This window comes from Pongo abelii, chromosome 5 (assembly GCF_028885655.2).
Source record: "Pongo abelii isolate AG06213 chromosome 5, NHGRI_mPonAbe1-v2.0_pri, whole genome shotgun sequence".
NCBI classification, from domain to species: domain Eukaryota; kingdom Metazoa; phylum Chordata; class Mammalia; order Primates; family Hominidae; genus Pongo; species Pongo abelii.
In genome coordinates, this window is record NC_071990.2 from 133,189,394 (window position 1) to 133,204,253 (window position 14,860).

Genomic DNA, 14,860 nt, shown 5'->3' on the forward strand with positions numbered 1-14,860 from the left:
CCTCCATATTGATTAAGAAGGGGACAGGCTTACCTTCCACTGTGAGAGTTACCTGAAGCTCGGCATCCATGATGGTCTAGGGGGCTTCCGAGGTGATCGGGCAGCATCAGTCTTCAGCCACTAAGCCGAGAAGATCTGGGAAGGGGTCAGTCAGAGAGCCTTGGGCCAGAGTTCCAGGGGCTCTGGGAGTGGCTGCCAGGTGAATTGAACAGTCCGATTTCCAGTGGCGTCCCACACAGATGGGACACAGCTTAGGAGGAATCCCAGGCTGCGGGCATTCCTTGGCCTAGTGGCCAGATTTCCACACGTGTAGCAACCTCCTGGGGGAGGAGGTTCTGGAGGAATGCCTGGCTGCTGCGGTTCAGGCGTTTGGAAGTTCTTGTGTGCTGGAGATGTGGCTGGGGTTTGTCTCACAGTGGAGGCAAGGAATTGCAACTTTTTTATGTTATTTTACACCTTGAAGGTGAGGTTAATTAAGTCCTGTTGTGGGGTTTGAGGGCCAGATTCCAATTTTTGGAGTTTTATTTAATGTCGGGAGTAGATTGGGTAATAAAATGTATATTGAGAATAAGACGGCCTTTTGACCTTTTAGGGTCTAGGGCTGTAAAGCATCTCAGGGTTGCTGCCGAATGAGCCATGAACTGGGCTGGGTTTTTATATTTGATGAGAAAGAGCCTAAACGCTATCTGATTTGGGATAAAGGAAAAGGAGCATTAACCTTGACTATGCCTTTGGCTCCAGCTACCTTTTTAAGAGTAAATTGCTGGGCAGGTGGGGGAGGGCTAGTCACAGAACGAAACTGTAAGCCAGACCAGGTGTGAGGAGGGGAAGCGATAAAAAGATTATAGGGTGGAGGAGCGGAGGCTGAGGAAGAATTGGGACCTAGCTTGGGTTGGCGAGGAGGGGAGAGGTCAGATGGGTCTGTAGAAAAGGAAGATTAGAAAGACTCAGCGAAGCTTGGGGTTGGGACTGAGGGGACAGGTGGGAGGGAAAGAAGGAAGATTTGGGATGAGTTGCATTGGGCACAGAGACTAGGAAGGGACTGATGTGTAAAAGAATGCCTGGATGTCAGGCACCTCAGACCATTTGCCCATTTTACGACAAGAATTATTTAGATCTTGTAGGATGGAAAAATTGAAAGTGCCGTTTTCTGGCAATTTGGAACTACTGTCGAGTTTGTATTGGGGTCAAGTGGCATTGCAGAAGAAAATAAGACGCTTAGATTTTAGGTCAGGTGAGAGTTGAAGAAGTTTTAAGTTCTTAAGAATACAGGCTAAGGGAGAAGAAGGAGGAATGGAGGGTGGAAGCTTACCCATAGTGAAGGAGGCAAGCCCAGAGAAAAGAGTAGAGACACAGAGAAGGGGTGGGGGTTTCTTGTCCTCCAGAAAAGCAGAGAAAGGGTTGGGGGCATGGAAATAAGGGATTGAGACACAGAGATAAGAGCTTGGGGTGCAGAAATAAGGGATTGGGGCACAGAGATAAGAGGTTGGGGCACAGAAATAAGGGATTGGGGGTTCTTGTCCCCTAGAAAAGCAGGACTTGCCGCTAAGGGTGAAGGAGAAAGGGTTGAAGGGTACTTGCTCCTCTCCCAGAAAAGCGGGACTTGCCGCTAAGGGTGAAGGAGAAGGGGTTGAGGGGTACTTGTCCCTCTCCCAAAAAAGCAGAGAAGGGGTAGAGACAAGGAGAGAAGGGGTTGGGGTACTTGCCCCTGCCCCAGGAAAGCGGGACTTGCCACTAAGGGTGAAGGACCAAGGCAGGCGTCCCTGCATGGTCTGACACCCTTGAAACATGGGTGTATAATCAGAGAGGTGTCCCTGCAATGATTAAACACCAAGGGAAGGCTGCCTTCCCAGTCCGTGACCAGCGCGGGAGTTTTGGGTTCATGGATAAAACTTGTCTCCTTTGTCTCTACCAGAAAATGAAAGGAATTGAAATTAAGAGGCGGGAGAGATTGAAGTGTGGTGCCAAGATTGAAAGGAGAAAGAGGTTGAGGGATAGTGAGGGAGGTTGGAGAAGAGAGTAAAAAGAGGCCGCTTACCAGATTTGAAATTCGTGAGATGTTTCTTGGGCTGGCCAGTCAGAGGACCTGAGGTCGTAGGTGGATCTTTCTCACAGAGCAAAGAGCAGGAGGACAGGGGATTGATATCCCAAGGGAGGTCCCCCGATCCGAGTCACGGCACCAAATTTCATGCGCGTCCATATGAAGAGACCACCAAACAGGCTTTGTGTGAGCAACATGGCTGTTTATTTCACCTGGGTGCAGGTGGGCTGAGTCCGAAAAGAGAGTCAGATAAGGGTGGGGCCGTTTTATAGGATTTGGGCAGGTAAAGGAAAATTACAGTCAAAGGGGAGTTGTTCTCTGTTGGGCAGAATAGGGGTCACAAGGCGCTCAGTGGGGGAGCTTTTGAGCCAGGATAAGCCAGGTGAAGGACTTTCACAAGGTAATGTCATTAGTTAAGGCAAGGACTGGCCATTTACACTTCTTTTGTGGTGGAATGTGATCAGTTAAGGTGGGGCAGGGCATATTCACTTCTTTTGTGATTCTTCAGTTACTTTAGGGCATCTGGGCATATACACGTGCAAGTCACAGGGGATGTGATGGCTTGGCTTGGGCTCAGAGGCCTGACAATTTCAGTTTATTTTTTAAAATAAATATAAATGTTTTCTCACTCTGAGGATTTAACATTTTAAATATTTCATGTTTATTTAAATATTTAAAATGTAGAACATTCTACATTTTAATGAATTCTAATGAATTTAACATTTTAAAATATAAAATGTTAAATGTGCTTGCCAGCTTTCAGAATTAAAAAAAGCTAAATGATATTTGTCAAAATTGTATCTTTCAAGAGTAGTTTGAGAATTTTTGTCAAAATTGTGTCTTCCGAGGGTAGTTTAAGAGATTTGAATAATTTTTGTGTGAGAAACCAGCTAATTACTTTTATATTTTGTTAAGTTTAGAATTTCTAAAAATGTTGTGATAAATTTCTACCACATACAGAGGTAGAGAGAATATTATGATGTTTTATCTCTAAGTCCATCAACTATTTTCGGCAGTTATCAATTCATGGTCAATCTTGTCTCCACATTGACAAAGTATAATTTTGAATATAAAATGAACACATCAAAGATTTACTAACTCATTTATAAGACAACCAACTGGAATTAAAGCTGGTTCAAAGAGAATAAGAAACTAAGCTACTAAATATGTATATAAGACTAAAAGAATGTTGGAATAAAATCACTAAAACCATATCTTTTGGTGGGACATAAATGAATTGCATTTCTGTAGGATAATTTATTTGCTATCAGGCATGAATCAGTTATATTGCTATTTGTTTTCTATTAGTTATCTATTAGTCTTGAATAAACAACTTGTAAAATGAATAATAAAGAGCAAGCTGGATAAAGATACATACCCGTTGGTAATTGGATAATACGTTGTTGGGTTTTTTAGATAATTCCCAGCATGACATTAAAATGAAATCTAATGATCAGTCCTCTTGCCTATTTCCAAGGTTTAGATTTTTTTCTTTAACAAAATATACTCATCATTGCCCCCAACCTCTTTTCCATAATTTTACATTGTTTCAAAGCAAAACCTAGAGTAACTATCGTTCATCTAAAATATGTATTTAGATACATATTTTAAGTATGTGTCTAAAAATATAAAGATAATTTCCATCAAAAGGCACATCATGCCTGCAGGTGTCTGTTTTGGGCTATGTTAGCCATTGATAAGCATTGCTGAGATCCACCAGGGAATGCAGATGGCGACAGTCATATTCTGTCATTTCTACTTTACTAATTGGCTAGAATGTTCTACAATGAGAAGTATCCATGAAACAAAATTTTTTGTTTTTGCTGATTTTTGTTAAGATTTTAAACATTTGTTAAATTTCCCCCATTTGATATCAGTTATTCTCATCGGCTATTTCTTTTTTTGATACCTTCCTTTTTCTCTTCTTTAGACTGTATGTCTGTAGTTATTAAATCCATTTGTTCTAGCAGTTGTGAAAATATTGTTCTGGAGGATAAAAAAAACATTATCAAGAAGAAGAAGAAGAAATATCTTTTTTTCATCTAATAGAATCCACTTTGGGGCCAGGTGTGGTGGCTCAAGTCTGTAATCCCAGCACTTTGGGAGGCCGAGGCGGGTGGATCACTTGAGGTCAGGAGTTCAAGACCAAGCTGACCAACATGGTGAAACCCTGTCTCACAAAAAATACAAAATTACCCGGGTGTGGTGGCGTACGCCTATAATCCCAGTTACTTGGGAGGCTGAAGCAGGAGAATCGCTTGAACCTGGGAGGTGGAGGTTGCAGCGAGCTGAGATCATAACATTGTACTCCAGCCTGGGCAACAAGAGTGAAAGTCCTTCTCAAAAAATAAAATAAAATAAAATAAATAAATAAATCCCCTCTGTTTCTCTTGGTAAAGATAGACTTCCAGGTATTCAGTTAGTGCAGATTACTGGTCTCTGCAGGTCACTTAGAGACACTACCTTTGCCAACAAGTGAAAATGCACTTTATGTGTTTTGGAAGAAATTAGTCATGGGATTAACAGAAATTAAGTAGCTGGGGAAGATCATGTCCATTGAACACTTGCTTCTCATTTCTTGTCTGTGGTGTAGCAAGTATCAAGATTTCGATCTTATGCTTTTCAGGAGAAACCTCATGGCTGGAAGAAAACTGTGACACAGCCCAGCAGTCTCAGTGTCCAGAAGGGTAAGCATGACTGATACAGGGATTTTTATCCTCCTTTAACAAAGGCGCACATACGAATGTAGTTAGTTGAGATGCAGAGTGGAATTTCCCCCACTTCATGTACATTTCAAAACAGAATAGTTCACAAAGGATTAGATTTCTTGTGACTTCCAAGTTCTAATGGACTTTTGTTTGCGTTATTTTTTTACAAAGCCCTTTTATATTAATTTATTATATTCATGTCTTACAATGACGACTTTATTTTGTTTTTGTCTTTGAGACAAGGTTTGCTCTGTTTTCCAAGCTGGAGTGTGGTGGTGCAATCACAGCTCACTGCAGCCTTGACCTCCCAGACACAGGTGATCCTCCCCATCTCAGCCTCCTGAGTAGCTGGGACTACAGGCACACCACCATGCTTGGCTAATTTTTTATTTTTCTCTTTTTTTTTTTTCTGTACAGATGAGGTTTCACTAGGTTGCCCAGGCTGCTCTCAAACTCTTGAGTTCAAGTGATCTACTCACCTCCCAAAATGCTGGGATTCCAGGCATGAGCCACTCTATCCAGCCACAGTAATGACTTTAAAAAATTGGTTGGAATATTAAATAGGTAATACTCCAAAGGTCTTATGGTCAGGATTGAAACTTAACTTGAAATTACTTCTGCCAGAACTCCTTTTCCTTTTTTAAATAACTTAATTCCTGTCTTCTTTTTTTAAATAAAGATAGGGTCTCGCTATGTTGACTAGGTTGATCTTGATCTCCTGGCCTCAAGCAATCCTCCCTCCTGGGCCTCCCAAAGTGTTGAGATTACAGCCGTGAGCCACCATGTCTGGCCAGAACTCTTTTCTATTTACATCTTGGTGCCTCAAATTTCTTCTTGTTGAGAGCAGGGAAAGAGGTTTGTGCAGGCCTTGAAATGAAAGGAGGTCCCTGAAGGGTGAATGAGGAGAGCTTTGTCAGGGGGCACAGGTGATGAACACGTGAGTGATACTCCTACCCCACCCCTCCCATGCATCTTTTCCACATGTTTATCAGGAAAATATAACATGACTGCCGGGGCCTGGAAATGTGCATCACTTCAAGCCAGCATGGATTCCCCATTTCTCCATCCACCCCTCTGCCCTTCACACTTTTCTGGGCCAAATAATGGGAGAATGGTGGAAGGGTGGATGAAAAAGAGAGGAATACCTGGCTTTAGGAGGAATTGGTAGGGGCAGTTTTTAAATTTAAGTTTTATGATGATGATGATGATGATGATGATGATGATGATGATGATGATGAGATAGGGTCTCACTCTGTCACCAGGCTCGAGTGCAGCAGTGGCACGATCATAGCTCACTGCAGCCTCAAATTCCTGGGCTCAAGCTATCCTCCCATCTCGGCCTCATAAGTATTTGAGACTACAGGCATGGGCCACCACATGCAGCTAAAAATTTTTTTGTATTTTTTTGTAGAGGCAGGGTCTCACTATGTTGCCCAGACTGGACTCGAACTCCTGAACTCAAGTGATCCTCCTGCCTTGGCTTCCCAAAATGCTGGGATAACAGGCATGAACTACTGTGCCGGCCAGTGGAGGCATTTTTTGTTTCAAGACAGGGTCTCCTTCTGTTGCCCAGGTTGGAGTGCAGTGGCGTGATCATGACTCATAGCAGCTGCCACCTCCCAGCCTCAAACAATTCCCTCACCTCAGCCTCTCAAGTAGGTGGGACTACAAGCATGTGCCACCATTCTCAGCTAATTCATTTATTTTTTGTAGAGACAGTGTTTTTCCATGTTGCCCAGGCTGGTCTCGAACTTCTGGGCTCAAGTGATCGCCATCTTGGCCTCCCAAAGTGCTGAGATTACAGGCATGAGCTGCTATGTCTGGCCCAGCGGAGAAATTTTTAAATAGTGTTATTTCATTTTAAAAATGAGTATGGATAATGTGCCTGTTTTTGTCCCATGCTGCTTTGGTTTGTAGCTCAGATTCAGCTGCTCTCTTCATACCTTGTGGGTGGAAGAGTAAAGGATTAGAATAAAATGAGAGGAGTTTGAGTCCTGATTTTGCCTGTAGGTCTTTTGCACTAGTCACTTCTCTGAGCTTCATCTATGAAACTGAAATAATAACAATGCCAGGGTCAGACAATTTCATGTGAGTATTAAATGACCTGAAGCAAGGGAATATGCTTGGTGAGTTATCAAACAGTAGATTAATTTTAGTTCTAGTGCATGGTACATAGTAGGTACTCAAGAAATTGTTAATATTTTTCTAGTGAAATTTTTCTGTAGTCACTTGTTTTATTAGATAAACCTGATACTTGAATCTATTAAGGTGTGCCCATGGCCTTTTCTCATGGTTCAAATTACACTGTCAATTCATCTCTGAAAAACATACTAATACCAGCTAACATTCATATAGTTCTTATTATTTACCAATTTGTACTTTACACAATAGTCGTCTTACATATTAGTCCTTATAAAAACCCTTATTAAGGTGTGCCCATGGCCTTTTCTCATGGTTCAAATTACACTGTCAATTCATCTCTGAAAAGCATACTAATACCAGCTAACATTCATGTAGTTCTTATTATTTACCAATTTGTACTTTACACAATAGTCATCTTACATATTAGTCCTTATAAAAACCCTTTGGCTCTATTATTTCCATCCTCATTTTACAAAGAATGAAATGGAGGCAAAAGCTGTGAAATCACTTGCCCAGTGCTGCATTACTAGTGGTTGCTGGAAGCAGGAAGCAAACCCAGGCAGTAAGAACCCAGAGTCTCTGTGGCATAATGTTCCCTCAAGTCATAGGCTGAGCCCGTGATGCTGTGCAATTCATCAGAAGAAGGGGTAAGGGGCTGAATAAGGGGAAGAATTGTTTGAGGCACCAAGACTCCCTCACCTGTTGATAACCGGGAGGAGAGCGACATTAGGTGAGCAGGAAGGTTTCCAGTAAAGTCTTTGTAAAGAGTCTCAACAAACCTAGACGACTAAGCCCAAATGATTAGTTAGAATGGCCTTCTCCAAACTGGCAAATCACTGTCCACCTGAGGATTTGAGAGCTGGAGCAGCATCCCATCTCTCAATTTTTCCCAGAGAAATTACAGAACTGATTTGGCAACCTTGATGCAAGGCAAAACTAGAAAGGAACCTGGTGAGGAAAGGGGTGGTGGTGGTGGTCGGTAGGACACTGACCATTGCTTACAACCCCCTCATTCTCTTTATTCCATTGAAGTCATTCCTGCCTATACCTTCCATCCCTGCATGGAAAATGGACAATGATGATTCTGCTCACTATGAATAATATGTGCTGCTAAAAATTTTAGTGGCTGAAGACATTACATAAAACCCTCTTGCCAGACATTTATGCTAGTATTCTCTTTGCTTGTTTGCCTTACTATTTTGCTAGTGATCATAGTATAGTAAGGAGCTTAGACTCTTAAATCAGACAGATGTGAGCCAATAGCCTAGCTCTGCCCCTACTGGCGGTGGGACACCTTGGGTAAACTACCTGATCCTGGTGAAATAATAGATCTGAGATGACAGTTCTTGGCATGTAGTGAGCTCTTTCTCAAGCTTCATTACAGGCAGTAAAAATAATATGGATGCAATGTTCAAGTTTTTTAGCAATCAGAGAAATGAAAAGAAGATACAACTTTTACTCCATGAAATAATCAATACATCATGATTTGTGTATATAAAGTCCTAGCTACCTGTCTTGTTTATGAAAGTACTGTATAAGTTAATATCTACTGTTGGAAATGAATTGTGGCAATATTTTAGTCTCTTTTGAAAATTTGTCATAGGCCGGGCGTGGTGGCTCACGCCTGTAATCCTAGCACTTTGGGAGGCCGAGGCGGGCGGATCACGAAGTCAGGAGATCGAGACCATCCTGGCTAACACGGTGAAACCCAGTCTCTACTAAAAATACAAAAAATTAGCCGGGTGTGGTGGCGGGCACCTGTAGTCCCAGTTACTCGGGAGGCTGATGCAGGAGAATGGTGTAAATCTGGGAGGCGGAGCTTGCAGTGAGCGGAGATCAGGCCACTGCACTCCAGCTTGGGCAACAGAGCAAGACTCCGTCTCAAAAAAAAAAAAAAAAGTTTGTTGTAAGACCAGGAAATGTGATCTTTATGAATTTATCTTTAGGAAATAATTAAGGGTGTTTTAGCTACAAGAATGTCTGTGTCAGCAGAATGTAAAATGCACTCTCTAGTTAGCTTGGACAGGCAAGCTGGCCATTAAAAAACGGGTACATTGGATCTTTGGATTCTACTCTTGATCCCACAGACAGTTGACCCTGTCTTTAATCTCTTCCAAGTTATTTTAATGGCATATTTATGAATATAAAGTTTTTAATCAGAGTTATGTTAATGACTTTATGAAAAAAAGTATTTTCTCATGCGAATTGCAGTAGGCCACTTTAATTTCTTCATGAATTTTCTGCACACTGCAGTTCAAATGGTCCCAGTTTTCCATTTTTATTTTTAAATTGAAGTATCCTATAGTTCATACACATTGAAATGGTCCTATCTTAAGTATATAGTATGATGCAATTTGGAAATTCACTAAGCTATGTAACTTACCAGTGTAGAATATTTCTACCATCCCAGAAAGATAGCTAATGTCCCTTCCCATTGCTTACTTCCCAAAGACAATCACTGTTCTGATTTCTGTCATCATACATTCCTTTTTTAGAATTTTATGTAAATGGCGTTAAGCCACAGGCTGTCTTAGGTTGGAAACCTAATGACTTTCCAAATTGGAAAGTACTCAAATGCCTATGGACAGTAGAATAAGTTCTGGTTTATTCATTCACTGGAATATTAGATAGCTGTGGGAATGAATGATCGATAATTACTTGCAACAATATGGAGGAATCTCAAACATAATGTCGAGTAAAAGAATTGAGACTCAACAAAATGCATATGATTTTATTTGCATATAAATGTAAGTACAAAAATAGACAAAGCTAATCTATGCTGTTGGAAATCAAGATACTGATCATCCTTGGTGGGGTGTGGTTTGGAGAGTTTAGTGACCACAGGAAGCACAAGTGTCCTGATAATATTCTGTTTCTTCATCTGGGTGATGACTACACAGGGAGTTCAGTTAGTGAAAATTTATCAAACTATGCATCTGTGAAATGTGTGTGTGTATAACAGAAGTAAAATTTTAGGCCAGGCGTGGTGACTCATGCCTGTAATCCCAGCTCTTTGGAGGCCAAGGCAGGCGGATCACTTGAGGTCAGGAGTGGGAGACCAGCCTGGCCAACATGGTAAAACCCCGTCTCTACTAAAATTTAGCCAGTTGTGGTGGCGTACGACTGTAATCCCAGCTACTCTGAGGCTGAGGCATGAGAATCACTTGAACCCAGGAGGCGGAGGTGGCAGTGAGCTGAGATCGCTCCACTGCACTCCAGCTTGGGTGGCAGAGTAAAACTGTGTCTCAAAAAAAAACGAAATAAAAAAAATAAAAAACGACAGTGTCTGGCTATGGCCCCAAAGTTACCCAATTATTTTACCTTAAACACAGGTCTAAAGAAGGATTGCAATGCTTTTGAGGTAAATATAACTATCCAAAACAATGGACAAATTTTGTTTTCCATTTTCAGGTTTGACCTGCCACCAGTTATCTTGTTTTCTATGGATGGATTTAGAGCTGAATATTTACACACATGGGATACTTTAATGCCAAATATCAATAAACTGAGTAAGTCTTCTGTAACTAGTGGCATGCAAATGATAAAGACACCTAGTTAGTCAATCTCTAGATGATGCAACTTTCTTTCTGACTTTTAACGTTAGTGGTTTGTCTTAGCCTAGATCCTCTCTGACTTTACCACATGGTGTCTACTTTCAGTCGGAAGTGTATTTTCACACTTGCTGGCTTCTCCTACCTTTATTTTGGTAGCATGTTCAGCCTTTTGTTTGTTTATTTTGATTTGTTTCATATTTGAATGTAACTTCTGTCCTATGGAAATCTATTCGTGTGTACTGCCTTGAAAGTGATGTTTGTCAGACCTAGGTTCTGGGCCTTAGCGAGGAGAATATAGCAAGAACCGGATGCTGAAGGAGCCTGGTGGGCTTAGACAGATCCAGCACCTCCCACCACTTCAGCAGATGTCAAGTCCAGGATCTATTTCCAGTTCTGGAATCAAACTGCCTACAACCTGACTCTACTACTTGCTAGCTGTGAGGTCTCAGACAACTTTCCTTCACATTTTAGTGCCCCGGTCTCTTCATCTGTGAAATGGTGACTTCCCACCTGATAGGATTACTGTGAGAATGTACAGGTAGCATTCAAAAAATAGCTGTTTGATATGTGGCATACAATAGGTGGTTTTAAGTTATTGTTATAATTCTTTTATTATCAACTTTATTATAATGTTGTACTTCTGTGTTAGGACACTTGGCCTTCACACAATTTAATAAAGGTAGTAATAAAGAGAAGTTGAGGCTGGATGTGGTAGCTTATGCCTGTAATCCTAGCACTTTGGGAGGCGGAGGCTAGAGCATCCCTTGAGCTCAGGAGTTTGAGACCAGCCTGGGCAACATAGTGAGACCTCATCTCTATTTAATAATAATTTTTTTTTTTTCAAAAAAAGAAGTTGAGTACCCAAGGACACAATGCTAAGAAGTAGCATAGTTAGTTAGAATCAGAGAGCTAACTCCAGGGCGCACACTCTTCACTGCCCTGCAATTCCTCTCTTTCTTCTCCCTCCTCCGAGGCTGTTTTATATCCCCAAAGTTCTCAAATTTTATGTCATTTTTACTGGTTTATTGTTTTTCTTTTTCTTCAAGTTATCAAAAATAGCTATTTGACTCTGGGCAAGTTGACTGACTTCTGGGCCTCAGTTTCCTCATTTGTAAAATGAAATGACTAGATCTGATGATTTCTACTGTTAATTCCAGCCCCAAATGCCGTGGTTATAGGAAGATAGACCACTACTTCCTGCAACTCGAGGTGCATTGTTTCTTCAGCTTCTCCCTCATTCCCTGAGGCAGATCTTTAGCAAAGACATTGTTTTCCAAATCCAGGACCTGTCATTTTTCTGCTGAGTTATTTTGTCCTAGAAAGTTAACTAACACTTCTCAGTTTCTATCTTCTTATCTAAATTTGTCTTGATAAACTGGGTATCAAATCTGGTGTGAAAAGGGAATTTGACTAGCCAGGGTGAACTGAACCTTTTCTAAAGTGAAATTCCTTGATTTGCCCATTCCATTGAGAATTAGAAATGACATCAATGAAATATTCAGCCACTAAGAGCTTTCTGCTTTTGATGTTTAAAATATTTTAAAACATTTAAAATATTTTTTAGTCATATAGACAACATCTCAATCCCCAAATGTGTGAAGCTATGATCAGCTAGGCCTACCTAGGCAAAATGGGGCTGTTAGTTTCTCGGAGGCCCGATTAAGAATAGATGTGGTAGGTAGGGGTACATATTCTCAGGACCTCCTGAGGCTGTTTTGAGGGAAAATTGATAAAGGATAGATGTGGTTAAATAAAATTAGGATTATGTTAGTCTTGAGGTGAGGTATGTGACAGCAGGCCTTGCTGTTAAGGGAGTCCAGGGCCCCATCTCTAGGGTTTCATCAAACTGCCTGAGTCAGGTCACCATGGTTGTGTAAACTGAGCCTAAACAATATCCCAGAGCAGCGAGTCATATTAGTGACTGTTAAGTGGATGAGGAAGTGGCTCTCTGAATCACATTCTAATGAGGCAAGAACATCGTCTTGTCTTAGTGCAGGTGGCAGCAGACAAAGAAGGGCCAGGGCCAAGATCAGGAAACTGTCAAGTGGGATAGAGGTAATTTGGCCTATTTAGAAGACAGCCTTCCTGAAAAGTTACGTGGGAAACTGTGGATCAAATAAGACTAGAAGTAGCAGGTATACAGCAGAGATCCAGCAGGGGACATATGCAGAGTTTTAGAGATTAGAGTTTGCAAGGTTGGCATTCATGAACAGCAGAGCTCTTATATTGGCCATAGCAGATGTCATTTGCTGTCTGCTTTTTAAATTTTGTTAAGAATGCATAACATGAGATCTATCCTCTTAACAGATTTTTTCAGTGTACAATGCAGTATTATTATCTATAGGCATAATGTTGTACAGCAGATCCCTAGAATTTACTTATTTTATAAAACTGAAATTTCATATCCATTGATTAACGATTCCACATTTCCCTCTTACCCAGCCCCTGGAATCCACCATCCTATTCTTTGCTTCTATGATTTTGACTATTTTAGATAACCTCATATAAGTAGAATCATACAGTATTAGTGTGTCTGTGACTAGCTTATTTCACTTAGTATATCTTCAGGTTTCATCCATGTTATCACATGTTGCAAGATTTTCCTCTTTTATTAAGGCTAAATAATATTCCATTGTATGTATATGCCACCTTAAAAATCTATTTCTCTTTTGAAAGAGAAATAGATTGTTACCACATCTTGGCTCTTATGAGTAGTGCTGCAGTGAACATAGGAGTGCTAATATCTCTTTGAGATCCTGATTTCAACCCTTTTGGATAAATACTCAAAAGTGGAATTGCTGGATCATAGAATTTTATTTTTATGTTTTTGAGAAACCTCCATACCATTTTCCATAGCAGCTATGCCATTTTGCCTTTCTACCAACAGTGTACAAGAGTTCCAATTTCTGCATATCTTCATCAACACCTATTTTTGGGGTTTTTTTGATACTAGATATCCTAACAGATGTGATGTGCTATCTCATTTTTAAATTTTTATTTTTAATTATTGTTATTATGTTAGAGATGAGGTCTTGCTATGTTGCCCAGGCTGGCCTCAAACTCCTGGGCTCAAGTGATCCTCCCATCTCAGCCTCCCAAAGTGCTGATTACAGGTGTGAGCCACTGTGCCCAGCCTCATTTTGGTTTGATATGCATTTTTCTGATGATTAGTGACATTGAGCATCTTTCATACACCTATTGGACATTTGTATGTCTTTAGAGATGCACAATATCTTTCTTCTTTGAAGAAATATCTATTTAGGTCATTAGCCCATTTTTTAATGAGACTATTGGATTTTTTGCTATCAAGTTGTAGAAGTTCCTTATATATTTTTGAAATTAACTTCTTATCAGATATATGGTTTGAAAGTGTCTTCCCACATTTCATATGTTGCCTTTTCATTTTTTTATTGATTGCTTCCTTTTCTGTGCAGAAACTTTTTGGTTTGATAGAGTTCTACATGTTTATTTTTGCTTTTGTTGCCTGTGCTTTTGGCATCATGTTCATGAAACCATTGCCAAGACCAATGTCATGCAGATTTTCCCCTGTGTTTCCTTCTAGCAGATTTATAGTTTCAGGTCTTACTTTTAAATCTTTAATATACTTTGAGTTGATTTTTGTGTATGGTATAAGATCAGAGTTCAAGTTCATTTTTCTGCATATGGATATCCAGTTTCTGACATCATTTGTTGAAGTAACTATTATTTCCCCATTGTGTATTCTTCTTGGCACCCTTTTTGAAGATTGGTTGACCATATACGCTTGGATTTATTGATTTATTTCTGGGCTCTCTATTCTTTTTTTTTTTTTTTTTTTTCTGAGATAGGGTCTCACTCTGTCACCCAGGCTAGAGTGTGATGGTGTGATCTCAGCTCACTGCCACCTCTGCCTCCCAGCTTAAGTGATCCCCTCAGCCTCCTAAGTAGTTGACTACAGGCACTGCATGCCACCATGACTGGCTAATTTTTGTATTTTTGTACAGATGGCATTTTGCCGTGTTGTCCAGGCTGGTCTTGAACTACTGAGCTCAAGCTTGCCTTGGCCTCTCAAAGTGCTGGGATTACAGGTGTGAGCCACTGTGCCCAGCCTTGGCTCCCTATTCTTTTTTATTGGTCTATACATCTGTTTTTATGCCAGTAACATGCTGTTTTAATTACTGAAGATTTTTAATATATTTTGAAATCAGGAGTTTTGATGTCTTCAGCTTTGTTCTTTTTCAAGATTGTCGTGGTTATCTGGGGTGTTATGAATTTAATTTTTTTTTCTATTTCTGTAATAAATGTCATTGGGGTTTTGATAAAGATTGCATTGAATCTGTAGACTGTTTTGGGTAATACGAACATTTTAACAATATTAAGTCTTCCAGTCCATGAACATGAGGTGTCTTTCCATTTGTTTATGTCTTCCTTAACTT

The 14,860-nt window shown here is 40.4% G+C and overlaps 1 protein-coding gene across 1 annotated transcript in view; it reads left to right on the forward strand.

Moving 5' to 3' along the window:
- ENPP3 (ectonucleotide pyrophosphatase/phosphodiesterase 3) overlaps positions 1–14,860 on the forward strand; it is a gene marked incomplete at its 5' end in the record, with an annotated part of 107,087 nt that overhangs the window by 25,329 nt on the left and 66,898 nt on the right. The window contains 2 exon segments of the mRNA NM_001133260.1: positions 4,668–4,728; positions 10,303–10,400. Of these exon segments, the coding sequence (NP_001126732.1) occupies positions 4,668–4,728; positions 10,303–10,400 (159 nt within the window).